General features: G+C 55.3%; 1 protein-coding gene across 5 annotated transcripts in view; it reads left to right on the forward strand.

Moving 5' to 3' along the window:
• The window catches only part of MYH14 (myosin heavy chain 14), an 86,621-nt gene that overhangs the window by 280 nt on the left and 66,021 nt on the right, over positions 1-20,320 (forward strand). Inside the window, exons 2-11 of one of the 5 annotated variants that reach the window (XM_054511525.2) lie at positions 694-852; positions 4,657-5,067; positions 9,355-9,511; positions 12,567-12,594; positions 12,723-12,825; positions 13,501-13,521; positions 14,986-15,078; positions 16,271-16,334; positions 18,736-18,834; positions 19,775-19,915. In XM_054511525.2, the coding sequence (XP_054367500.1) occupies positions 4,660-5,067; positions 9,355-9,511; positions 12,567-12,594; positions 12,723-12,825; positions 13,501-13,521; positions 14,986-15,078; positions 16,271-16,334; positions 18,736-18,834; positions 19,775-19,915 (1,114 nt within the window). In that variant the 5' untranslated portion in view covers positions 694-852; positions 4,657-4,659. Of the gene's footprint in view, positions 1-40; positions 196-693; positions 853-1,216; positions 1,577-4,656; positions 5,068-9,354; positions 9,512-12,566; positions 12,595-12,722; positions 12,826-13,500; positions 13,522-14,985; positions 15,079-16,270; positions 16,335-18,735; positions 18,835-19,774; positions 19,916-20,320 lie in introns of those variants that run through there. The other 4 variants (XM_064581740.1, XM_064581741.1, XM_054511526.2 and 1 more) reach the window with 4 other exon arrangements.

Here is a 20,320-nt window from a genome sequence, read left to right on the forward strand (position 1 = left end):
GTGTAAGGCCGGATCGGGGTCTTCGCTGGAGACCCCGGGCCTATTCCACAGACGGGGAAACTGAGGCTCGCTTTGGGACCTTGGACGCTTTAATACCTGAGTCATCGCCTTCAGTCCTCCGCCTCCAGATAAGGTGTCTCTGTTCTCACGTGTAAAAATCGCAGACCAGGGGTCACGACTGGCAGAGACAAAAGGGTAGGGAAAGACATATTTGAGCACTAATGATGTACTCTGGCGCTTTTATTTTTACAGCTAAATAATTATATTAACTCGAGGTGGGTTATATTGTACCCATTTTACAGGGAGGGGAAAACTGAGGCTGGACAGAGGCAGTGACTGCAGGGAGACAGGGTTGCGAATAACACTTTGGAGATCAACTGTGTGCTGGGTCCCTTAACCTTTTTAATCTCACAGTAGTCCCCTAAAGAAGGCTGTGGTCCTATGGTGTAGATGGGGAAGCAGGTTCGAGAGAGTTAAACAACGAGGAAGAGGAAATTGATCCCTTTAAGTACCCAGTACCCCAAATTCCTCTTTAGAATGACAGAAAACGGTGTGAGCTTGAATCCCAGCTCTCCCTCTTACTGACCGTGTGACCTTCAGCGCATTACTTCCGCTCTCCGTGCCTCACTTTCCCCGTTGGACGAACGGAGATGCTGATTGTCCCTATCATATTGTTGTTTTTTTTTTTGACAGAGAGAGAGAGACAGACAGAGAGCAGAAGCAGGGGGAGCAGCAGAGGGAGAAGGAGAAGCAAGCTCTCCGTTCAGCAGGGAGCCAGACCTGGCGTTTGACTCCAGGACCCTGGGACATGACCTGAGCTGAAGGCAGATACCTAACAGCTGAGCCACCCAGGTGCCCCTCACATTGGTTTTTAAGATCATTCTATGAATTAAAACTCAGCTGTTCTAAGAGTAGAAAAACGTCGGCACAGAGTAGGTGCGCTTACCACTACTTAGTCCTCATTCCACCCATGAGAAGACTGAAGCTCCGGAGGCCAGAATAACACTTTGTGGTCTTCTTTGGTACTCCTAGTACTCTCTGTGGAATGTGTTGTCCCATTTCCGGGATTGGGGAAACTGAGGCTCAGAAAGATCAAATGATGTCGTGAGGCACTGCTTGTTTAAGCTTGGGCTGGGAGCCTTTTCTCCCACATTATCTTACTCATTTCTTTGGCCGCAATTCACGCAGAGGGAAGCTGAGGCCCAGAAAGCTTGAGCGGGATTCGAACCCCGGAGTCCTCAGCCCTCTCAGCCGCGCGGGTCCTTGATTTTTGCCTGCCGGGAGGAGGAGGGGCCCCTGGTGCTGCCGCTGCCGCCGCTGTGACCCACCTGGCAACAGACTCATCTCCGCTTCCCCCCATCCCCCAGTGAAGGGCCTTGCAGCTCCAGGACCCGCCCCCTTCCCCGAGCCGGGCAGGTGCTGGGTGACATCAGAGCCGGGCTCCCTCCGGGTGACGCGACGTGGCCCCGCCCCGCGCTGGACCGCGGAGGTAGTCGCACCTGAGAGCTCAATCGGCCCGGGGATTCCCGTGCCCCCTCCCCATCTTCCCGATTCCCGCACCGGCCGGCGGCCCCAGGTAGCCCCGAGGATTCGCGAGTTGAGGGGGCGGCCACAGGGCTCTTGGGTCTCGGGGAAATGGGGGTTGGGCGCTCGGATTCCTGGATCTGAGGAGGAGAGTTGGGGGCCAGGAATCCCAGGTCTGAGTGAGGACAGCACTGGGAGCCTGGACTTCTAGGTCTTGAGGGACAAAGGCACTGGGCCCAGGACACTGGGTCTGGGGGCCCGGACTCCCGGTCTTGAGGAAGGAGGGGCTGGGGGGCCGGATTCCTGGGTCTGAGGGAGGAGGGGCCGGGGGCCTTGACTCCTGGGTCTGAGGGAGGAGGGGGTTGGGGGCCTGGACCCCTGGGTCTGAGGGAGGAGGGGCTGGGGGCCTTGACCCCTGGGTCTGAGGGGGGAGGGGCTGGGGGCCCAGATTTCCGGGTCTGGCTACCGAAAGGACTCTTGAATACTAGCACTAGGCTGAGGTCAGCGGGCTGGATGCCAAGGGCCCGGCCCCTGCCTCAGGGGCGGATCCCTGGCTCCTTTTCCTTTTCCAGCCCAGCAGTCTCTGCCCCTCCCAGGGCAGGTGAAAGCACCTGCCCTGGTGACAGTAATGAGCCCCGGCAGAGGTGTTCCTGCCGGCTAAGGAGGGTGGGGCTGCCGGAGGGGCTCAGCCATTTGGAGCCAAGGCCTGCCGGCCCTCCCCATCAGGGCTGATGTCAGTCCTCAGGGTTTGGATGTCCCATCATCCTCACCTCTAGCCCGGCTGCCGTGAGGTGAGGGGGCCCCCGGGCTCATGGGTCCAAGGGAGAAGGGACTGGCGGCCCAGACTCCTGGCTCTAGGCAGGGGAAGCGTAGGACTGGATGATTGCAAAAACTCCCAAACCTTTCCTGGTCAAAGGCCACAGGCTGGAGGGGGAAGTGGGTGGGGTGGGGTAGGGTGAGGGTAGGGGCAAAGTCCCAGGGATGGGGCTCAGCTCTGGGTGGATCAGGGCCACATTGGAGGCCGGGGGTTAGCCTTGGCAATTGGGAGCCTGGGGAGTGTGTGAGGGGGGCAACACCCTGCTGCTTGAGGGCAGGAACCATCCGTTTGAGACCTGAGAGCACCAAGGGCTGCTGGTGCTGGGGCCTGTGTAAGGGGTCTGGGTGGAAGTGGGATGTGTGGTCTGGAGCCGAGTTTCCAGGTGGGAGAGGCTCTGAGAGAAAGCCAAGAGCCTGATGGGACCAGATATGGGGATGCCTCAAGAGGAGCTGGGTGTTTGGAGGGACTTCTCCACGGGTGTGTTGGAGGTGGGGGGCCTGGAGGGCAGAGGCAGAAACATTGAGGTGGGGCAGACAACTATTCAGGTATTCCTGTGACTGGTGCGGATGTTTGAGGTGGAGGGAGAGAATAGAGGCAGACTTCTTCGGGAACAGGGCCCAGGCAAGGACAGGGAGGGCATTTTTCCTGACTGGTGCTTAGACTGCCCTGAAATTGCTGTGGGCTGTTCACTGCTGGTTTGTGGGCCCTTTGAGGGCGGGGAGGGGTCTAGCACATTCTGGCTCACCCAGTGTCTCCATTATAGCGCACAGGTCACACTGGGTTGTGGCCGGCTGAGACTAGAGCTGGATCACCCCAGACCAGGAGCTCCTCAAGGTGGGGCCCCATCTGTAGCATCTCGGGGTCCCCAGACTTACTCCAGGCAGAGCCCGGCATCTGAACAGCCTCACGGAATGTTGAGTGAATGCAGGAGCAAATGAATGGGGCTGCTCTCCCCATCATAAAGAAAAGGAAGCCGGGTTGCAGGGAAGGAAGGAACTGATAACTAAGGCATGAGATTGTTCTGCAGTTGCGGGGTAGGCCGGAGGTGGTTGAGGAACCTGAGTGACAGAGATCAGATTGATGCCTTCCTAGGGCTCACATCTAAGAGGCTGAGGCCCTCATCATGACTCAGTCTGGCCCTCTTGGTCCCCGATCTTACTTCACCTACCTTATCTCCCCCTTGTTTACTTGGCTCTAGCCACACTGGCTTCTCACAATGCCACAGACACACAGGCACACTCCTGCCTCAGGGCCTTTGCACTGGCTCTTCTCCCAGCCTGGAATGCTTTACCTCTCAACATTCCCATGGCTCACTCCCTTCATCTTCCTCAGGTCTTTATTCAAATACCACATCAGAGAGGCCTTCCCTGGCCATCCCAATTAAAACTGCAGTACCCCTCAATCCTAACATCCCCTGTTCCCTGCTTTCTTTTTCTCCTTGGCATTTATCACATTTAACATACTATATAATTTACTTATTTATCTTTTTATCTGTCTCCTGGGATTAGAGCATCACTACCCAATAAGAATATAATGCAAGGGGAGCCTGGGTGGCTCAGTCGTTAAGCGTCTGCCTTCGGCTTAGGTCATGATCTCAGGGTCCTGGGATCCAGCCCCGCATCGGGCTCCCTGCTCAGCGGGAAGCCTGCTTCTCCCTCTCCCACTCCCCCTGCTTGTGTTCCCTCTCTCGCTGTCTCTCTGTCAAATAAATAAATAAAATCTTAAAAAAAAAAAAAGAATACAATGCAAGCCAAACGTGTAATTTAAAATGTTGTACTTGCCATGTTAAAAATGGAAAAAACTCAAAAGGAACAAGTATTGTTAAAGTTAATGATATATATTATTTAACCCAGTGTATTCAAAATAACTATCATTGCAATGTATCAATCATCAAATATAAAAAATACTGAGTTTTTTGTTGTACCAAGTCTTTGAAATCTGGTGTGTGTCTTGTACTTAGACCCCATCTCAGTTTGGATTCTCCGTTTCAAAAGCCCAGTAGCTGGATGTGGCAGTGGCTTCCATACGGGACAGCACTGGGCTGGAAGGAACGCAAACGCCTTCTCTAGGCAGGGATCTGATGCTCGCTTCTTCTTGGCTGTATGGCCAATGCCTTGAATGGTGCCTGACCCAGCCAGGCTTATTCGATAATTATTGAATGAATGAATGGAATGAGTAAAGGAGATCTGTGGGCCCATTTTGCAGATGTGTAAAAAGAGGTCTGGTGAAGAAAGGCAGTAGGGACTGCCTGGAGGGGGCGCGGTCTGGGCTGGGAACGGAGCCCCACCTGACCTCCAGCCTTCTCTCTCCTGCAGACCATGGCGGCGGTGACCTTGTCCGTGCCCCGGCGGAAGGCGGCCCCCAGGCCCGGCCCAGTGCCCGAGGCCGCCCAGTCGTACCTGTTCGCCCCCAGTGGGTCGGGCGTGGGTGGCTCGCCGGGGGGCGCCGGCACCTCGCCGCAGGTGGAGTGGACGGCGCGGCGCCTGGTGTGGGTGCCCTCCGAGCTGCACGGGTTCGAGGCGGCGGCGCTGCGGAACGAGGGCGAGGAGGAGGCCGAGGTGGAGCTGGCGGAGAGCGGGCGCAGGCTGCGGCTGCCGCGGGACCAGATCCAGCGCATGAACCCGCCCAAGTTCAGCAAGGCCGAGGACATGGCCGAGCTCACCTGCCTCAACGAGGCCTCCGTGCTGCACAATCTCCGCGAGCGGTACTACTCGGGCCTCATCTACGTGAGTGGCCGCCTGCCGGGAGGGCATGGCCCGGGGGGTGGGGAGCTGGGTGGCATCCCCAGCTTGAGTAGCGCGAGGCCATTTCTGCTCGGGATCCCGCGCCAAATTACAGATTATTGCCTAGAAGGGCGTCAGACGCCACTGGGGGAGTCCCGGAATATTATACGGTAGATGCCCGTGCACCTTATTATTTTTCCTAAAGTGTGAAAAAAAATTCCAAGTTCTCAAATAGAACACATCAGAGGGTTTTGAGAAAGGGATATGGGTCTGTCATAATAATGAGTGACAGCCACCGAGTATTGGAAAACTGCACGCCAGGTTCTGTCCTAAATTCCCTTCCATATGTTAATTCACTTCCTCTCACTGTACACAAAGCAGAGCCTATTATTAGCTCCGTTTTACCGAAAAGGAAACTGAGGCCCGGAGAGATTTTGTAACAGTAAACGCTGACATTTATTAAGCAAGCACTAGGCACTCTTAAATGTGTTGTCTCAATACACTTTCCCAATTATAAAGCATGTAGTCCCCATTTTACAGATTGAACAAACAGGGAGGCCCAGAAAGGTCAAGTTCCTTGACCAAGGTCACCCAGGCGGACCTGGGCCGGCCAGCTGCAGGCGCCATCCCTCCGCTGTGGCGCCTCTCAAGATGAAGACGGGATTGATGATTGTGAGGTTGATTCTGGTGGTCTCGTGTCTGTCGAGCGTCGAGTATCTCTCACATTATTTAATCTCTACAGCAAACAGGTGGAGTAGGGAGGGTAGTGGTTCATAAGCCCGTCTTTGTGAGTTAGAATCGCCTGGGGAATTTTTTGAAAGTATTAGCACCTGAGCCCCACCCTCCCCTGTTTAAATCAGGCTTCCCGGGGCTGTGACGTGGACAGTAGTATTTTTTTTTAAGATTATTTATTTATTTATTTGAGAGAATGAGATAGAGAGAGAGCAAGAGAGGGGGGAGGGTCAGAGGGAGAAGCAGGCTCCCCGCCGAGCAGGGAGCCTGATGCGGGACCCAATCCCGGGACTCCAGGATCATGACCTGAGCCGAAGGCAGTCGCTTAACCAACTGAGCCGCCCAGGCGGCCCTGGACAGTAGTATTTTTTAATAAGCTTCCAGGGTGGTTCTAATGGGCAGCCAGAGCGTTATTAGAGCAAACAGGATTAAAGAGATCGACAAAGAATGTCGACAATAGTAATGAAAAATAATAATAATGGTGGCTAGCAGATACTTATTGAGCACTTACCATGTGCCAAGTGCTGTTCTAAGTGCTGAGTGTGGGTTTTCGGCGCACCTCGGGGCCGGGGACTGTTGTTATTACCTGATGTTCAGGAATGTCAAGCGACTTGGATCCCGGGGCACACAGATAGGAAGGAGTCGGGGCGGGATTTGAACCCAGGCAGCTGGGTCCCAGAATTGCACTCCAAATAGCAGCTTAGAGGGCTGGGGTCTCACCGCCTTGGTGCTGACCCCCCAACAAAACTCTTTAAAGACCTAACGAACACCCTCAAAGGAAAAGTGCTGGTTTTATATTAAAAAAAAAAAAGACAAAACTTTAATGGGAGTAATAAAAGAAAATTTAACTCAATGATGAGATATATCCAAATATAAAAATAAACAGAGTGGCCGCAATATCCACCCGTAAGCTCAAAATATTTTTATGAAGTCTGACTCCCGTTTGGGAAGGAGGAGACCAAGGCTGGGAGGGCCAGTGGCTGGCTCAGGACCCCTCAGCTTGAGGCGGCAGTTGTGGGATTGGAACTGAGGGCTGTGTGACTCCGGATGGGGTTGGCAATGTTCTCCAGGCCGCACTGGCCCCTGCTGAGTCCTCGCTCACTTTTGCAAACCCTGGGAAAGAGGCCTTGGCCCAAGCCACTCCCCTGGATCTCACAAATGGAAGCAAGATGGAAGATTCCAGAAGACTAGACGGGACGCTAATTGGGCCTTAATAATAACCATTAGCACTCAGTGAGTGCCTGCTTTCTCTGTCGGGTGCTGTTCTAAACTTTCCGATGTGATCTTGCTGACCCCCTCCCTCCACACACAGCTACCAGGTAGGAATGATTATCACCTATTCCCTCACCTCGGAGAGGGGAAGCCATCAAGCCCTGTGGTAGTTAACAGCTAACGTATTAAGCACGCGCAGTGTTCCAGGGCCCTTGCCGTGCCCCGTACTTGCAAGACGAACCTGTGGATGGTTCCCAGCCACCCTATGTGGAAGTGCTGTTCCTGACCCCGTTTGATGAGAAAGTAAGATCCAGAAAGCTCAGGGTGCTTGCTCCAGCTGCCTTCCAGAAGGTGCTAGAGGTGTGATCAAGCTCCACCCTGCTTGTCTTCGGGCCGTGCTTCATAGATACTTGTTTGGCTGGCTGACTGGTGATGGGGAAGACAGCGTTGATCAGTGGGTATGGTGTCCAGGCCTCCAGAAACCCAGTTTCTGCCACTAATACGTTCTTTGGCCTGGAGTCCCGAGGGTCTGGATGCTTTGGGCAGGAAGGGAACCCGTCTGTTGAGCACACACCATGCTCACAATCTTTCTAGGTGGTCAGGGTTAAAAGCCCATTTTCCGGGGCTGGGGACTGAGGCTCAGGAGGGCAAATCCCTGTGCGAGTCACACACAACTGGAAACTCAGGATGACACGGCTTCGAAGTCTGAGCGAGCTCTTAGCTCCCAGGTGGGATGGGTAACAGGAGAGTCTTGGGACCCACAGCTGGAGTGCCTTTTATGGGCCCCGCCTTGGGCTGGCTGGTTTTTATTCATTATCTCCCTTAATCCCCACAGCCTCTGTAATGAGGTGGGGAGGAAACCGAGACTGGAGAGAGTCACTGGGCTGGACGGCTTCAGAGCCCCGGGGGCTGGGCAGCTGCATCAGACCCTTCCAACTGGGTGTCCCCCGCTCTGCCCCCTCGACTCAGGTGTCCCTAACCCTCTCTACACGCACAGCCTCTGCCCTTTGCTCCCTGGCCTTGGCAGCCAGCTCAGGTTGCCATGGGGGGCGGGGGGTGTCGTCCTGGCAACAAGGTGTGGCTGGCAGGAAGGGGTTGAGGTGGGAGGGTGGCATGGGGAGTGGGTTCCTCCGCCAGGCAGGAGTGGGGGCCGGGGCGCCAGCAGCCATGAGATACCCTCCCAGGGAATGTGGTCCGGCTGCCCCGCCCTCTGCCAAGGGAGCTCCCGGGAGCAGCTCTTTAAGGCAACGAGGGCAGACACCCAGCAAACCGGTTGTTCGGCTCTCGGCTGGCCACCCACCCTCCCACCGTTAAAGGGTTGGCACCTGGGAGCGGGGCAGCCCGTGGTGGCCACACCCTGCTCAGCTTGAGAAGCGCAAGCTGTCTGGGGAGCTTAAAGCAATCCTACTACTAACCCACTAAGGAGCTGGCCCGCTGACCGAATAGCTAAGTGGTTTAATCGTTAATCAGCGAGGCCACTAAGCACCTACCTCTCCGGCTCATTTCGAGAGCCAATTCCGGCTAGTGTATCCGGTGAGGTCTCTGGGTTGGTTTAGGCTCTCTAGCAAGCCTCTCTATGGCTGGAGTGCCTCCGTTGTCAGCTGAACCCCGGGCCCATCGGGGGTCAGCACGAATTCAGGGAGTCCGTGAACTTGGGTGCAAGAAAAATTGCATCTTTATTTTCACGTACCTCGATCCTGAACTTCAGCATTTCCTCCCGTAAGCATGTAAGCCCACCCGTGAGTCTGTTTTCGGTAGAAACCACAGACTTGGTACCGTCAGGTTTCAGCGGCAGATACTGTGATACCTTCTGAGGATGTATGTTCAGACAAATACATACAAATCTAACTCTTCCTCTTCTTTCAATGCAAACAGTCCTCACCTTGTGTTCTTTCTTCGATAATGCTTTGGAGATAATTCCATATCCGTACACAAGTATCATAGCGATCCGTTTTAAGAACATACATGCAGGTCATTTCCAGACTTCTGCCATTGTAAAGAATGCTGCAGCAGATGAGCTCGCACATGGTCATTTTATGTGTGTGTGAATCCAGGTGGTAGTGGCCTGTGACCCAAGTCTGGCTGGCTGGAAAGGCCACATTCTCTCTCAGGGTGAATCCTAATCCATACAGCACCTTTGTGCAGTATGGAAAGATTCTCTTCCACCTTCAACCTGAAAGTCTTTGTCACAAATGGTCAAATCTACATTGTCATGATCTGAATGGCAGCCCCTTTGATGGCCATCCTTGTGCAGTGCACAACCTGCCCAGCTGTACATGGCAGTCCACGCTGCCCTCTGGGCCTCAGACAGGCAGCTGAGGCCCTTTCCTTTCTTGCCCACTGCAGACGTACTCTGGCCTTTTCTGTGTGGTCATCAATCCATACAAGCAGCTTCCCATCTATACGGAGGCCATTGTGGAGATGTACCGGGGCAAGAAACGCCATGAAGTGCCACCCCACGTGTATGCGGTGACAGAGGGGGCCTACCGAAGCATGCTCCAGGGTGAGTATGGGGCTGGGAGTGCTGGACATGTCTCTTCAAGGTGGGGGGGGGGGCTATTCTGGGAGTCAGGATAAGATGACAGATCAAGAATTTCAGACTTTGAGGCTTCTTCATGGGGTAGGAGGAAGCACAAGTGGAGGGCTGAGTGGACGAGTTCTGGATCCTACCAGACAGGCCCCTTTTTATTTGTCTCTATGCTCACCCCTTCTCTCAACAGTATCGTCTGGGAGCCAACTGATGCCAGGCTTCTGCAAAATTTTCTCTTGAGACAGTGATTCTTAGTGTTCACTCAACATTTATGTTGTTACATGATCCACGTTGTCACGGAATTAATGTCAGTCCCTTGGATGGTGGACAGTGTGGGGTCACCGTGTACAGTTGGGCAGGTTGTACAAGGATGTCCAGGCAAAATGACATAATTCGCATGTACTATACATAATGTAATCATAAATTATTGCATACCTATTTTACTATTTGGCTTATATTGAATGCATGTTAAATATTTAAAAATTTGTCTTACTATCATGACATATGATGGTATGCGGCAATATATTTATATGGCATGTATTATACTTACATCACATATCATATGCTATAGTTCTATTGTGGGTTATAATGATGCATTTATAATGCATACTGCTGTGGTTCTCAGAGTGTGGCGAGCATCAGCGTCACCTGGAAACTTGTCAGAAATGCAAACTTTTTAGCCATTATTATATATTGGTCATTATACCTTAGGGATAAATAAATAAATAAATAAATAGACGAACAATAAAGCAGGGGTGAGTAGCTACTTTGTGCCGAGCACTTTTCATGGATTGACCTGTTTAACCTCGTACTGAGCAACCCCATAAAGTAAGTGTGCTCATTATCCCTGGTTTCCAGCTGGGGAAACTGAGGCACAGAGCACGCCGTCATTGCCTACAGTCCCAGTGGTGGGTGGGTGGCTGAGATAGGTCTTGGACCCCGGGCTCCCAACCTCTGCCTCCCCGTATGTAGGTCACACTGTGTGTCACATCCTCACCCTGGGCTGGGTGTTGTGGGTTCTGCTGTGTGACTCAGCTCGTTCTCATACCCCACCCAACTCAGCCTCTTGCTTTCTGTGTGACCCTAGCAGACAGCTGTCCCTGAGTCTCTTTCCTCACCTGTAAAATGGAGACCATATAAACCTCAGCTGAACAGAATACGATTCATTCAACCAACTACAATTTGAGCCCCTACCACGTGTGCCACTTTGTGCTGGGCGTGAGAGGTTCAAAGACACAAGAGCGAGATCCCGGACGCCAGGGTTCAGCTCCTGATAGAAAACAGGCCACAAAACAGCATTAGGTACTAACTAGTATATAAAACCTTTTTCGGACATTCTCTCTGAGTTCTGACTACAGCCCTGTGAGGTAAGGGCTGTTTGAGCCCTGTTTCTCAGATGGGGAAACTGAGGCACGGAGCATCTCAGAGACTGGCCCAAGGTGACACAGCAAGGCAGAGGGGAGGCTGGGTCTTGAACCCACATCCATATGGCTTCCAAACGAGGCTGAATGCAGCTCTCCCTTTGGCTTAAAACCACCTACCTGGAGACCTCCTGCCCCATTTAAAAACTATCTTGATTTTTTAAAAAGATTTATTTATTTATTTGAGGGGGGAGGGGGAAGGGCAGAGGGAGAGAGAGAATCTCAAGCAGACTCGCTGCTGAGCCTGGAGCCCAACATGGGGCTCGATTTCACAACCCTGAATTCATGACATGAGCCGAAATCAAGACTCGCACGCTTAACCAACTGAGCCACCTATGTGCCCCCAAAACTGTCCAGATCTTTTAATCATGACCTCCAAACCTGTCTGCACAATCTCCAGCTCTGCCCTGTCCCCCAGCTTCTCTGGCCTCCTTTCTGTCTCTCAGACATCTCCAACTTGGTCTCACCACAGGGCCTTTGCACTGGCTGTGTCCTCTGCCTGGAACGCTCTTTCTCTACTTCCTCATCCTTTAAGGCTGAGCTGAAACATCACCCCTTCTGGGAAGCCTTCCTGGCCCTCCACCCCTCAGGCTTCTTGTTACGTTACACCAGGGCTTCTTAATCCTGGCTCTATTGGCATTTGGGGCTGGAGGATTCTTTATACAGGGCATCCCATGCATTGTAGGATGTTCAGCAGCATTCCTGAGCTCTACTCAGTAGACCCTTGTAGGACCTTCTGGTTGCAACAACCAAACTGAAAATATCTGCAGACACTGCCAACTGTCCAATCATCTTCGGTTTTGCTTTATGTGCTTTTTGTCCCCCAACTCAAGCAGAAGCTCCGTGAAGGCAGGGGCTTTGCCAGTTCCCATCCTTGTAGGTGCCTGGTGCTTAGTAGGTAATCAGTCATATCAGACGCAGGGTGAGCACTGGGGGAGACGGAACCATGCTGTGCTCTCTGCTCGGCAGAGATCCACCCACAGGCCACCAGTCACCATCACTCCTGTATTGTGACTTGCTTTATGCCAACGGCTGAGCCTTGGGGGCCCGGACCTTGCTCTCCTGTCTTTGCATCCCACACACCCAGCATGAGGTGGAGCACGGGAGGGGCTCGAATCAAAGTTTGTTGAATGCATTACATTCTGTTCAGTTGGAGTTTTTCCACTCCATTTTACAGGTGAGGAAACAGGCTGAGAGAGGGATAGCTGCTTTGCTAGCAACACACAGCAAGCAAGAAGCTGGGGTGGGGTGGGGTGTTAGAATCCAAGAATGTCACCCATCAAAACTCTTTTGGGGGGAGGGGAGCCTGGGTGACTCAGTCAGTTAAGCGGCTGCCTTCGGCTCAAGTCATGATCTCGGGGTCCTGGGATCGAGTCCCATGTTAGGCTCCCTGCCCAGCAGGGGAGTCTGCTTCTCCCTTTCCCTCTGTCCCACCTCCCGCTCATGCTCTCTCTCAAATAAGTAGATAAAATCTTAAAAAAAAAAAACCCTTTTGGGGGGCAAAAGACTTCCTTACCCCTTTGAAGAGGGTATGGCATAAGAGGTCAGGGTCCTCTTAATGGCATCAGAGACCCTCCAGGTGACATGTCGACCTCTGTCCCTTACAGATCGTGAAGATCAGTCCATTCTCTGCACGTGAGTAATCCTGAAGGACTTCCTGGAGGAGGCAGGGTCCTGGCTGGGTGTGGCTCTGCTTGGAATGGGCAGGTCTTACCTGGCATCATTGTCAACCCCTTTTGCTCTCCCCCTTTTGCCCGCCATAGCGGGGAATCTGGGGCTGGGAAGACAGAAAACACCAAGAAGGTCATCCAGTATCTCGCCCACGTGGCATCGTCACCAAAGGGCAGGAAGGAGCCAGGCGTACCGGTGAGTACCCTGCCTCGGGACGTGCTCTGGACCCTGCCACCGGCAATGCCCCCTCCATCTGAGGCCCTGCTTTTCCCCATAACCCCCTCTCTCCCTTACGGAGGGCCATAATTGTGAGCCTTCTCTTGGCTGCCCCTGCCGCCTGCACACCCACTGTGTGCCCGAGACAGCGCTAGGAGTAGAGGTAGGATGGAAACGGAAAGTCGAGGGCCAGCTCGTGGCTTCATTAGCCCTCAGAACAGCACCTGGCACACAGTAGGTGCTTATAGTCTTGAGCACCTACTGTGTGCTAGGCCTGAGGTAAGGACCTACGATTCCCAGTTTGCTTCACCAGTGAGCATCTATATAGTACCAGTCCCTCTGCTTACATGAACTCAGCACTCCAGTGTGTGGGTGTTGCACTCATGTGTTAAAGATGAGAAACGGCAGGCACGGCTGGGGTGAGTCCGCTGTTGGAGGTCACACACCCAGGAAGGGCTAGAGGGGATTCAAACCCAGGCGATGTGGTTCCCCCAGGCCCCCCTACTCCACATGCCCAATTTCCCCGGCCCCTCGTGTCTCCCCACCCTGCCCACCACCCAAGACCGCCGGTTCACCTGTGTGTCTGTCCACGTTCCATGTGCCGCGTCCTGGTCTGTGTCCCGGTCCATGTCTTGTGTCCCGTGACTTCCTCAGGCTGCCAGCACCTTGTCTTATGTGAGTAGCAGGGAATCACCTTGAATCATGCCACCCCTCACGCCACCCGGGTCAGCCCAACCCACGGTGTCCCTGGCAGACAGGCCTCGGGGCACTTCATCTCCAGCTCTGCCCTGTCCCCCAGCTTCTCTGGCCTCCTTTCTGTCTCTCAGACATCTCCAACTTGGTCTCACCACAGGGCCTTTGCACTGGCCGCCGGGGAGCCACGCCGCTGCTTATGGTGGTCCCACTGTGTGCACGCCAGGCCCCGTGCTGTCATTTAATGGCACCCTAGTGTGGAGCTCCCTATATTGCATGCGGGGCTCCCCGCTGTTGTTTCTGGCAGCCATATGCGTGCACACGTCCAGAGCCCATGTTGCCACTTAGCGCAGTCCTGCTGTGTGTGTGCCCACTGGCCAGACACCAAGATGAAACTGTGAGACCGAATTGTCATTTACTGCTGACTTGCTGAGTGTGTGTCGATAGGACCCACAGACACATGGATTCGCACGGCCCAGAGACCAACAGCGCCATTATTGTAGGCCGCCTGCATACACCCAGCTCATGCTAGTGTCTGAGGGCTCACAGGAATTGATTTTTCTTTTTTTTAAGATTTTATTTATTTGAGAGAGAGAGAGAGAGCATGAGCGGGGATGGGAGGCAGAGGGAGCCCGATGCGGGGCTCGATCCCAGGACCCCGGGATCATGACCTGAGCCGAAGGCAGCCGCTTAACGACTGAGCTGCCCAGGCGCCCCTGGCTCACAGAAACTTCAAGAAATAGTTGATGCCCTCGAGAACCTCACTAGGAGGGGAGGGGGTTGCTGTTAACTGAGCGCCTACTGTGCTCCTGGCTCTGACACTGAGGTGGCTGGAGGGAAGTTCAGAGTAGGATCCCTTCCCTGGAGCCACGTGGTGGGGGAAGGAAGCTTCCATCTCTGGAATGCCTACTATGTGCCAGACAGTTTGAAGCATGTTCTGTGAACGGTATAGATTTTTTTTTTTCTTAATTAATCCTGCAAGTAATCCATGAGTCTGTGTGTTTTACGACAGAAAAAGACAAAATGAAATTCCGCTTTTGTCCTCTCCGTGCCCCTTCCCTGGAGTGGCGTACCCTGTGGACAGTTTGGTGTGTATCCTCGTAGACCTTTCTCTAAATGCTTACAAACATGGGTCTATACCTGCAGAAGTGGGAGTCTTGTTTTGTGGTGTTTTTTTCTCTATTTTTTACTAATGGGATCACACTGTAGATATTGCTCTGCAGCAGGTTTTTGTTGTGTTTTGGTTGCTTCCATTCTACAGAGTATCTCAGAGATGTTTCCTCGTTCCCTTCACAGTAAACTGAAGGGCAAGACCTGGGTGTGGGAGAGCAGGCCCACACGCAGACACACGGAGGCCCCTCACACACACACACACCCAGCTGGTTATAGCACAGACCCCCGCCCCGGCCCGCTTGTCACTGATGGGCTCTCTCCCATGCCCTGTAGGGTGAGCTGGAACGGCAGCTTCTCCAAGCCAACCCCATCCTGGAGGCCTTTGGCAATGCCAAGACCGTGAAGAATGACAACTCCTCCCGATTTGTGAGTGCTGGGGGAGAGCAGAGCCTGGCTGCTGGGAGCTGGGAGCTTTGGGGGTGGTTAAGGGGAAGCAAGAAGTGGGGGCTGACTGAGGGAGGAGGGGCCTGGGGGCCTGGACTCCTGGGTCCGAGGGAAGAGGGACTGGGGGTCTGGGTTCCTGGGTCTGAGGGAGGAGGGGGCTGGGGGTCTGGACTCCTGTCTGAGGGAGGAGGGGCTGGGGGTCTGGATTCCTGGGTCTGAGGGAGGAGGGGGCTGGGGGTCTGGACTCCTGGGTCTGAGGGAGGAGGGGCTGGGGGTCTGGACTCCTGGGTCTGAGGGAGGAGGGGGCTGGGGGCCTGGACTCCTGGGTCTGAGGGAGGAGGGGCTGGGGGTCTGGACTCCTACGTCTGAGGGAGGAGGGGCTGGGGGTCTGGACTCCTAGGTCTGAGGGAGGAGGGGCTGGGGGTCTGGACTCCTAGGTCTGAGGGAGGAGGGGCTGAGGGGGCCCGGACTCCTGGGTCTGAGGGAGGAGGGGCTGGGGGGCCTGGACTCCTGGGTCTGAGGGAGGAGGGGGCTGTGGGCTGGACTCCTGGGTCTGAGGGAAGAGGGGCTGAGGGGGCCCGGACTCCTGGGTCTGAGGGAGGAGGGGCTGGGGGGCCTGGACTCCTGGGTCTGAGGGAGGAGGGGGCTGTGGGCTGGACTCCTCTGTCTGAGGGAGGAGGGGCTGGGGGTCTGGACTCCTGGGTCTGAGGGAGGAGGGGGCTGTGGGCCCAAGACTCCTGGGTCTGAGGGAGGAGGGGGCTGGGGGCCTGGGCTCTTGGGTCTGAGGGAGGAGGGGCTGGGGGGCCTGGACTCCTGGGTCTGAGGGAGGAGGGGGCTGTGGGCCCAAGACTCCTGGGTCTGAGGGAGGAGGGGCCGGGGGTCTGGACTCCTGGGTCTGAGGGAGGAGGGGGCTGTGGGCCCAAGACTCCTGGGTCTGAGGGAGGAGGGGCTGGGGGTCTGTGTCCTGAGGAAAGCAGTCAAAGGGGTCCAGACCTTGGATTCCCCAGGGAGCCCCTGGCTGGGACCTCACGATTGGGGCGGGGTTCAGATTGGCGGGGAGAGAAAGTTGAGAAGCAGCACTAGCTCTGGGAGGGGTGAGTGTGGGTTATGCGTGCTCTTGAGGTCCCCGGTGGGGAAGAGGACCCTCAGCTAACTCCCGACCCTTCCTTCCCAGGGCAAATTCATCCGTATCAACTTCGACGTGGCTGGGTACATCGTGGGTGCCAACATTGAGACCTGTATCCTCACATAGCCCCAGGGAGCACCTGGTGGCCGAGGAGGGTGGCCCTTGGGATCTCACTGCTTCCAGGAAACAGGTGTTCACACACACGGGGAAGCCTGGCTCCCTGATGTTCAGAAACCATGCCTCAGTTTCCCCCCCTGTGGAAGGGAAAGGAACCTGGGAGGGCATAGATGCAGCGCCCCCCAGTGGAGGGGGCGGCCCGACGGCCGTGGCCTTGCCGTGGGGCGGTGGCCCGGCTGTGGTTTACCACAGAGAGAGGATACAAAGCACAGGCCGCAGAGGGAACAGGCACATGGGGCCAAGTGTGGGGGAGACCAGGGCCAGCTTCCAGAGTCCCCTCCCTGTGGAGTCACACAGGACGGGCAACGAGACGTGACAACACGTGTGAGACATTGTCCATCAGGGACGCTTGTTAGAGCCTCCTCAGCACCCCGGGGCTTTTCGTGGGGGCCAGTCACGTCAGCGCCCTCGGCCTGGCACTTACCAAAATTCCAGACTCCCCGAAGGAAAGCAGGTGTTCAGCAGAAACCACGTTGTTTGCACCAACAGCTTAGGCACAGGGCGCCCCTCCTGGCGGTCAGGGAGTGCTGGGAACCCTCCCGAAATCCAGCTTTGCAGACGCCGGGCAGCCGCGGGCAGCCGTGGGAATAGGCCGTCTCAGACCTGTGGTATCAACCCTGCTCTGCGCGGGCAGCATGCAAGCTCAGTAGGAACTTACTTATTTTTTAAGATTTTATTTATTTAGGGCGCCTGGGTGGCTCAGTGGTTAAGCGTCTGCCTTCGGCTCAGGTCATGATCCCGGGGTCCCGGGATCGAGTCCCACGTCGGGCTCCCTGTTCGGCAGGAAGCCTGCTTCTCCCTCTCCCACTCCCCCTGCTTGTGTTCCTGCTCTCGCTCTCTCTCTCTGTCAAATAAATAAAAAAAATCTTAAAAAAAAAAAAAGATTTTATTTATTTTTTTGAGAGTGAGAGCGAGAGAGCACAAACTGGCGGGGGGAGAAGCAGACTCCCCACTGAGCAGGGAGCCTGACGCGGGGCTCGATCCCAGGACCCTGGACCATGACTTGAGCCAAAGGCAAACGCTTAACTGACTGAGCCACCTAGGCACCACCCCAGCTCACTAGGAATTTAAAAGATAAAGCACCAGAGCTCCAGGAGTGCAGAATTTAAGAAAATGGGCAAAGAAATCACACCGACCTGGGTTCGAATTCCAGCTCTGCCACTTTGAGGCCGAGGGACCTTCGGCACGTTATTTGATCTCTCTGTGCCTCGGTTTCCTCCTCTGTGGAAGAGGGAGGATCATAGAACCTGCCCTCGAAGGGCTGGTGGGCAATGGGGGTCAAAGTCTTAGCGCGGCGCCCGCCATATAGTAAGCACTCCAGAACGAGCTGCCGTCATTAGGAGTTAATGACTGGAATAAATTAGCAATGTCCTTTGTCGATGTTAACATTTTTGGTTGCTAATTAGTAATTGTCACATCAGCCATCTTAACAGTTAACCCTGTGCCCATCCCCAGAGGTGTCTGAGAAGCTCACAGTCTTCTGTGCTCTGGGGGAAGGCTGGGAAGCAGATGTAGGATGTAAGGGTTTTGGGAGGAGGCCTTAGCAAATGGGCATCTCCCATTTCCTGAGGGTTTGCTCTACACCTGGTGCTGTCCCGAGAGTTCTCCCTGTGTGATCCCAGTTCCTCGTCCCTGTACCCATTCTCAGCCCATTGAACAGAAGAAGAAACCAAGGCTCAGGGTGTGTGCTTCCCCCACCCCTCCCTCCTGCAGGGACCCCCTCCCCAGGTCCTCCCCACCTTACCTGAGCAGGTTAGGGACCCGAGGATTTCGGTCAATGGCTTGCAGCAGATCTTGGGCCCGGCTCCCCGAGGTAGGTCCCGCATTACAATTGTCATGACGAATCCGTGCTGCGTGGTCCGTGAGCGGGGGGCCACGGAGGGGTAAACAAGTTAGCAGGTGTTTTATTTTACTTTAAGGTGGCTTGCCAGTTCTTAGAGTGTAAACGTGCCTCGTGACTTTTCTACAAGGGAGGAGCCGATAGCCCCACTATCCATATAGGGAAACTGAGGCCGGCAGGGTAATAATGGCCAGAGATATTCTTTGCCATGGTTAGCTACCAGCCAGGCACTGCTCTGGGTGTTTGACACAGAATAATGCATCTACGCTCACAGCAGCTCTTTCATGGGTGTTATATTGAGCCTCTGGCACATACAAGGAAACTGAGGCACACGTGCTTAAGTGACATGCCCAAGGCCTGGGCCATGAACAACTCCATGGCTTCACAGGATGGCAGGGGGACAGCATGGGCCGAGGGGGCTGGGTGGGCTCCCCTCGCCGCCCTCCCCCCGCCCCACCGCCCCTCACCTGTGGGACCTTGACTCCTGGCCGCCCAGACCTGCTGGAGAAGTCGCGGGCCATCCGCCAGGCCAAGGACGAGTGCAGCTTCCACATCTTCTACCAGCTGCTGGGAGGCGCGGGGGAGCAGCTCAAAGGTTGGTGCTGTGGCTCACGGGGAGTGGGGGGCAGGGGGAGCCCCTGGCTTCTCTGGACCCCGGGAGGAGGAACTGGGAGGCAGTCAGTAGGATTTGTCAGGCACCTGCTTTAGGTCAGGCTCCCGCTGGGCAGTGAGTTCTGGCGCCTCCCCCGGAGCCCGCTGCCCCAGGTTTCTGCCACACCGGGACCTTGACGTCGTGACTTTGGCCAAGGAGAGAATCCCGCCGCCCCTGGCCCCTCGGCGTCCCCGTCGGCCCATGCTGCTGGCCGGCCCTGCTGCTGTCTGGTCCCAGCTTCCTCGTGGGTCCCGGGCTGCCGTTCAGGCTGCTTCTCTTCTGAAACTGCGGGCCCTCTGCCTACCCCGCAGGGGTGACACCACGACTCTAGCTCTGCTGCAGCCCCTGCTGCCTCGTGGTCCTGGCGGTCCTGGTTTGTGCGGCTTCGCCGTGCCCTTCACTCTGCCTCCCGCCTGAGCTCCCTCCTATCTCCTCCTTGCTCCTCCCACCCTCTGGCTGAAGAGAGTCCAGACCTCTCCTTTACAGGGCCCCTGCTGTCCCGAGGCTCCTTGTCCCATAGCCTTGGCTGCCCCCCGGCCCCTCCTTCCCCAGATCTGGGACCCCCACGCCTTCTGTTGCCAGCCCTGCTGTCCCACGGCTTCTGCCAGTTCAGGCACCTGCGGCCCCTTTGCTTCTGCAGCTCCTGCCTGCTCTGGGCAGTTCTAGGACTTGACAATCCCTAGGGAGTGGGCTAAGCAACCCCCTCCATGCCTGGCCCTTCCCATCAAACCGTGAGGAGAGGATCCTCACTCATGTGACAGAGGAAGAGACCGAGGTCCCCAGTGGGGGGAGGTGAACACTTGCCCCCGGGGTGGCCATTGGGATGTGAGTCTGACTCCACAGCTCACCCTTGACCTTGGCCTCCACTCCTTACCCCCTGCAGCTGACCTCCTTCTGGAGCCTTGCTCCCACTACCGCTTCCTGACCAATGGGCCGTCATCATCTCCCAGCCAGGAGCGGGAGCTCTTCCATGAGACACTGGAGTCACTGAAGGTCCTGGGATTCACCCCGGACGAAATCACCTGTAAGTGAGCCCTGAGCCCCCGCGAAGGGTGGGGCTGGGGCAGCGCACGGGCAGGCGGGGGACCTGGACATGCAGTCCTCTCTGGTTGGGAAAAAGATACAGGGATTGGAGGAGGGAGGAAGTACAGCTTTAAGAAGGGGATCGGGAAGGGGACACAGAGAGGGTGACCTCTGAGCCAAGGCCTGAGGAGCCGAGAGGGTGAGTATTGGTGCTAGCAGGTTGTTACCCCCCCCCCCCAAATAAATGGATTTATTTGGGAATAGTGGAGAATTGTACTTTGGGACAAGCAGGCTATGATAGGAATCCAGCAAGGGATAGGAATTTTATCTTACGGAGAAGAGAAGGAAGTAGGAAGATGTTGTTTTGAACGAAAGTCCTCTGGAGAAAAGCAAGAGTTGAGGGTGT

This window comes from Mirounga angustirostris, unplaced genomic scaffold (genome assembly GCF_029215605.1).
Source record: "Mirounga angustirostris isolate CCGP_5_RB_7025 unplaced genomic scaffold, mMirAng1.0.hap1 SCAF_16, whole genome shotgun sequence".
NCBI lineage: Eukaryota > Metazoa > Chordata > Mammalia > Carnivora > Phocidae > Mirounga > Mirounga angustirostris.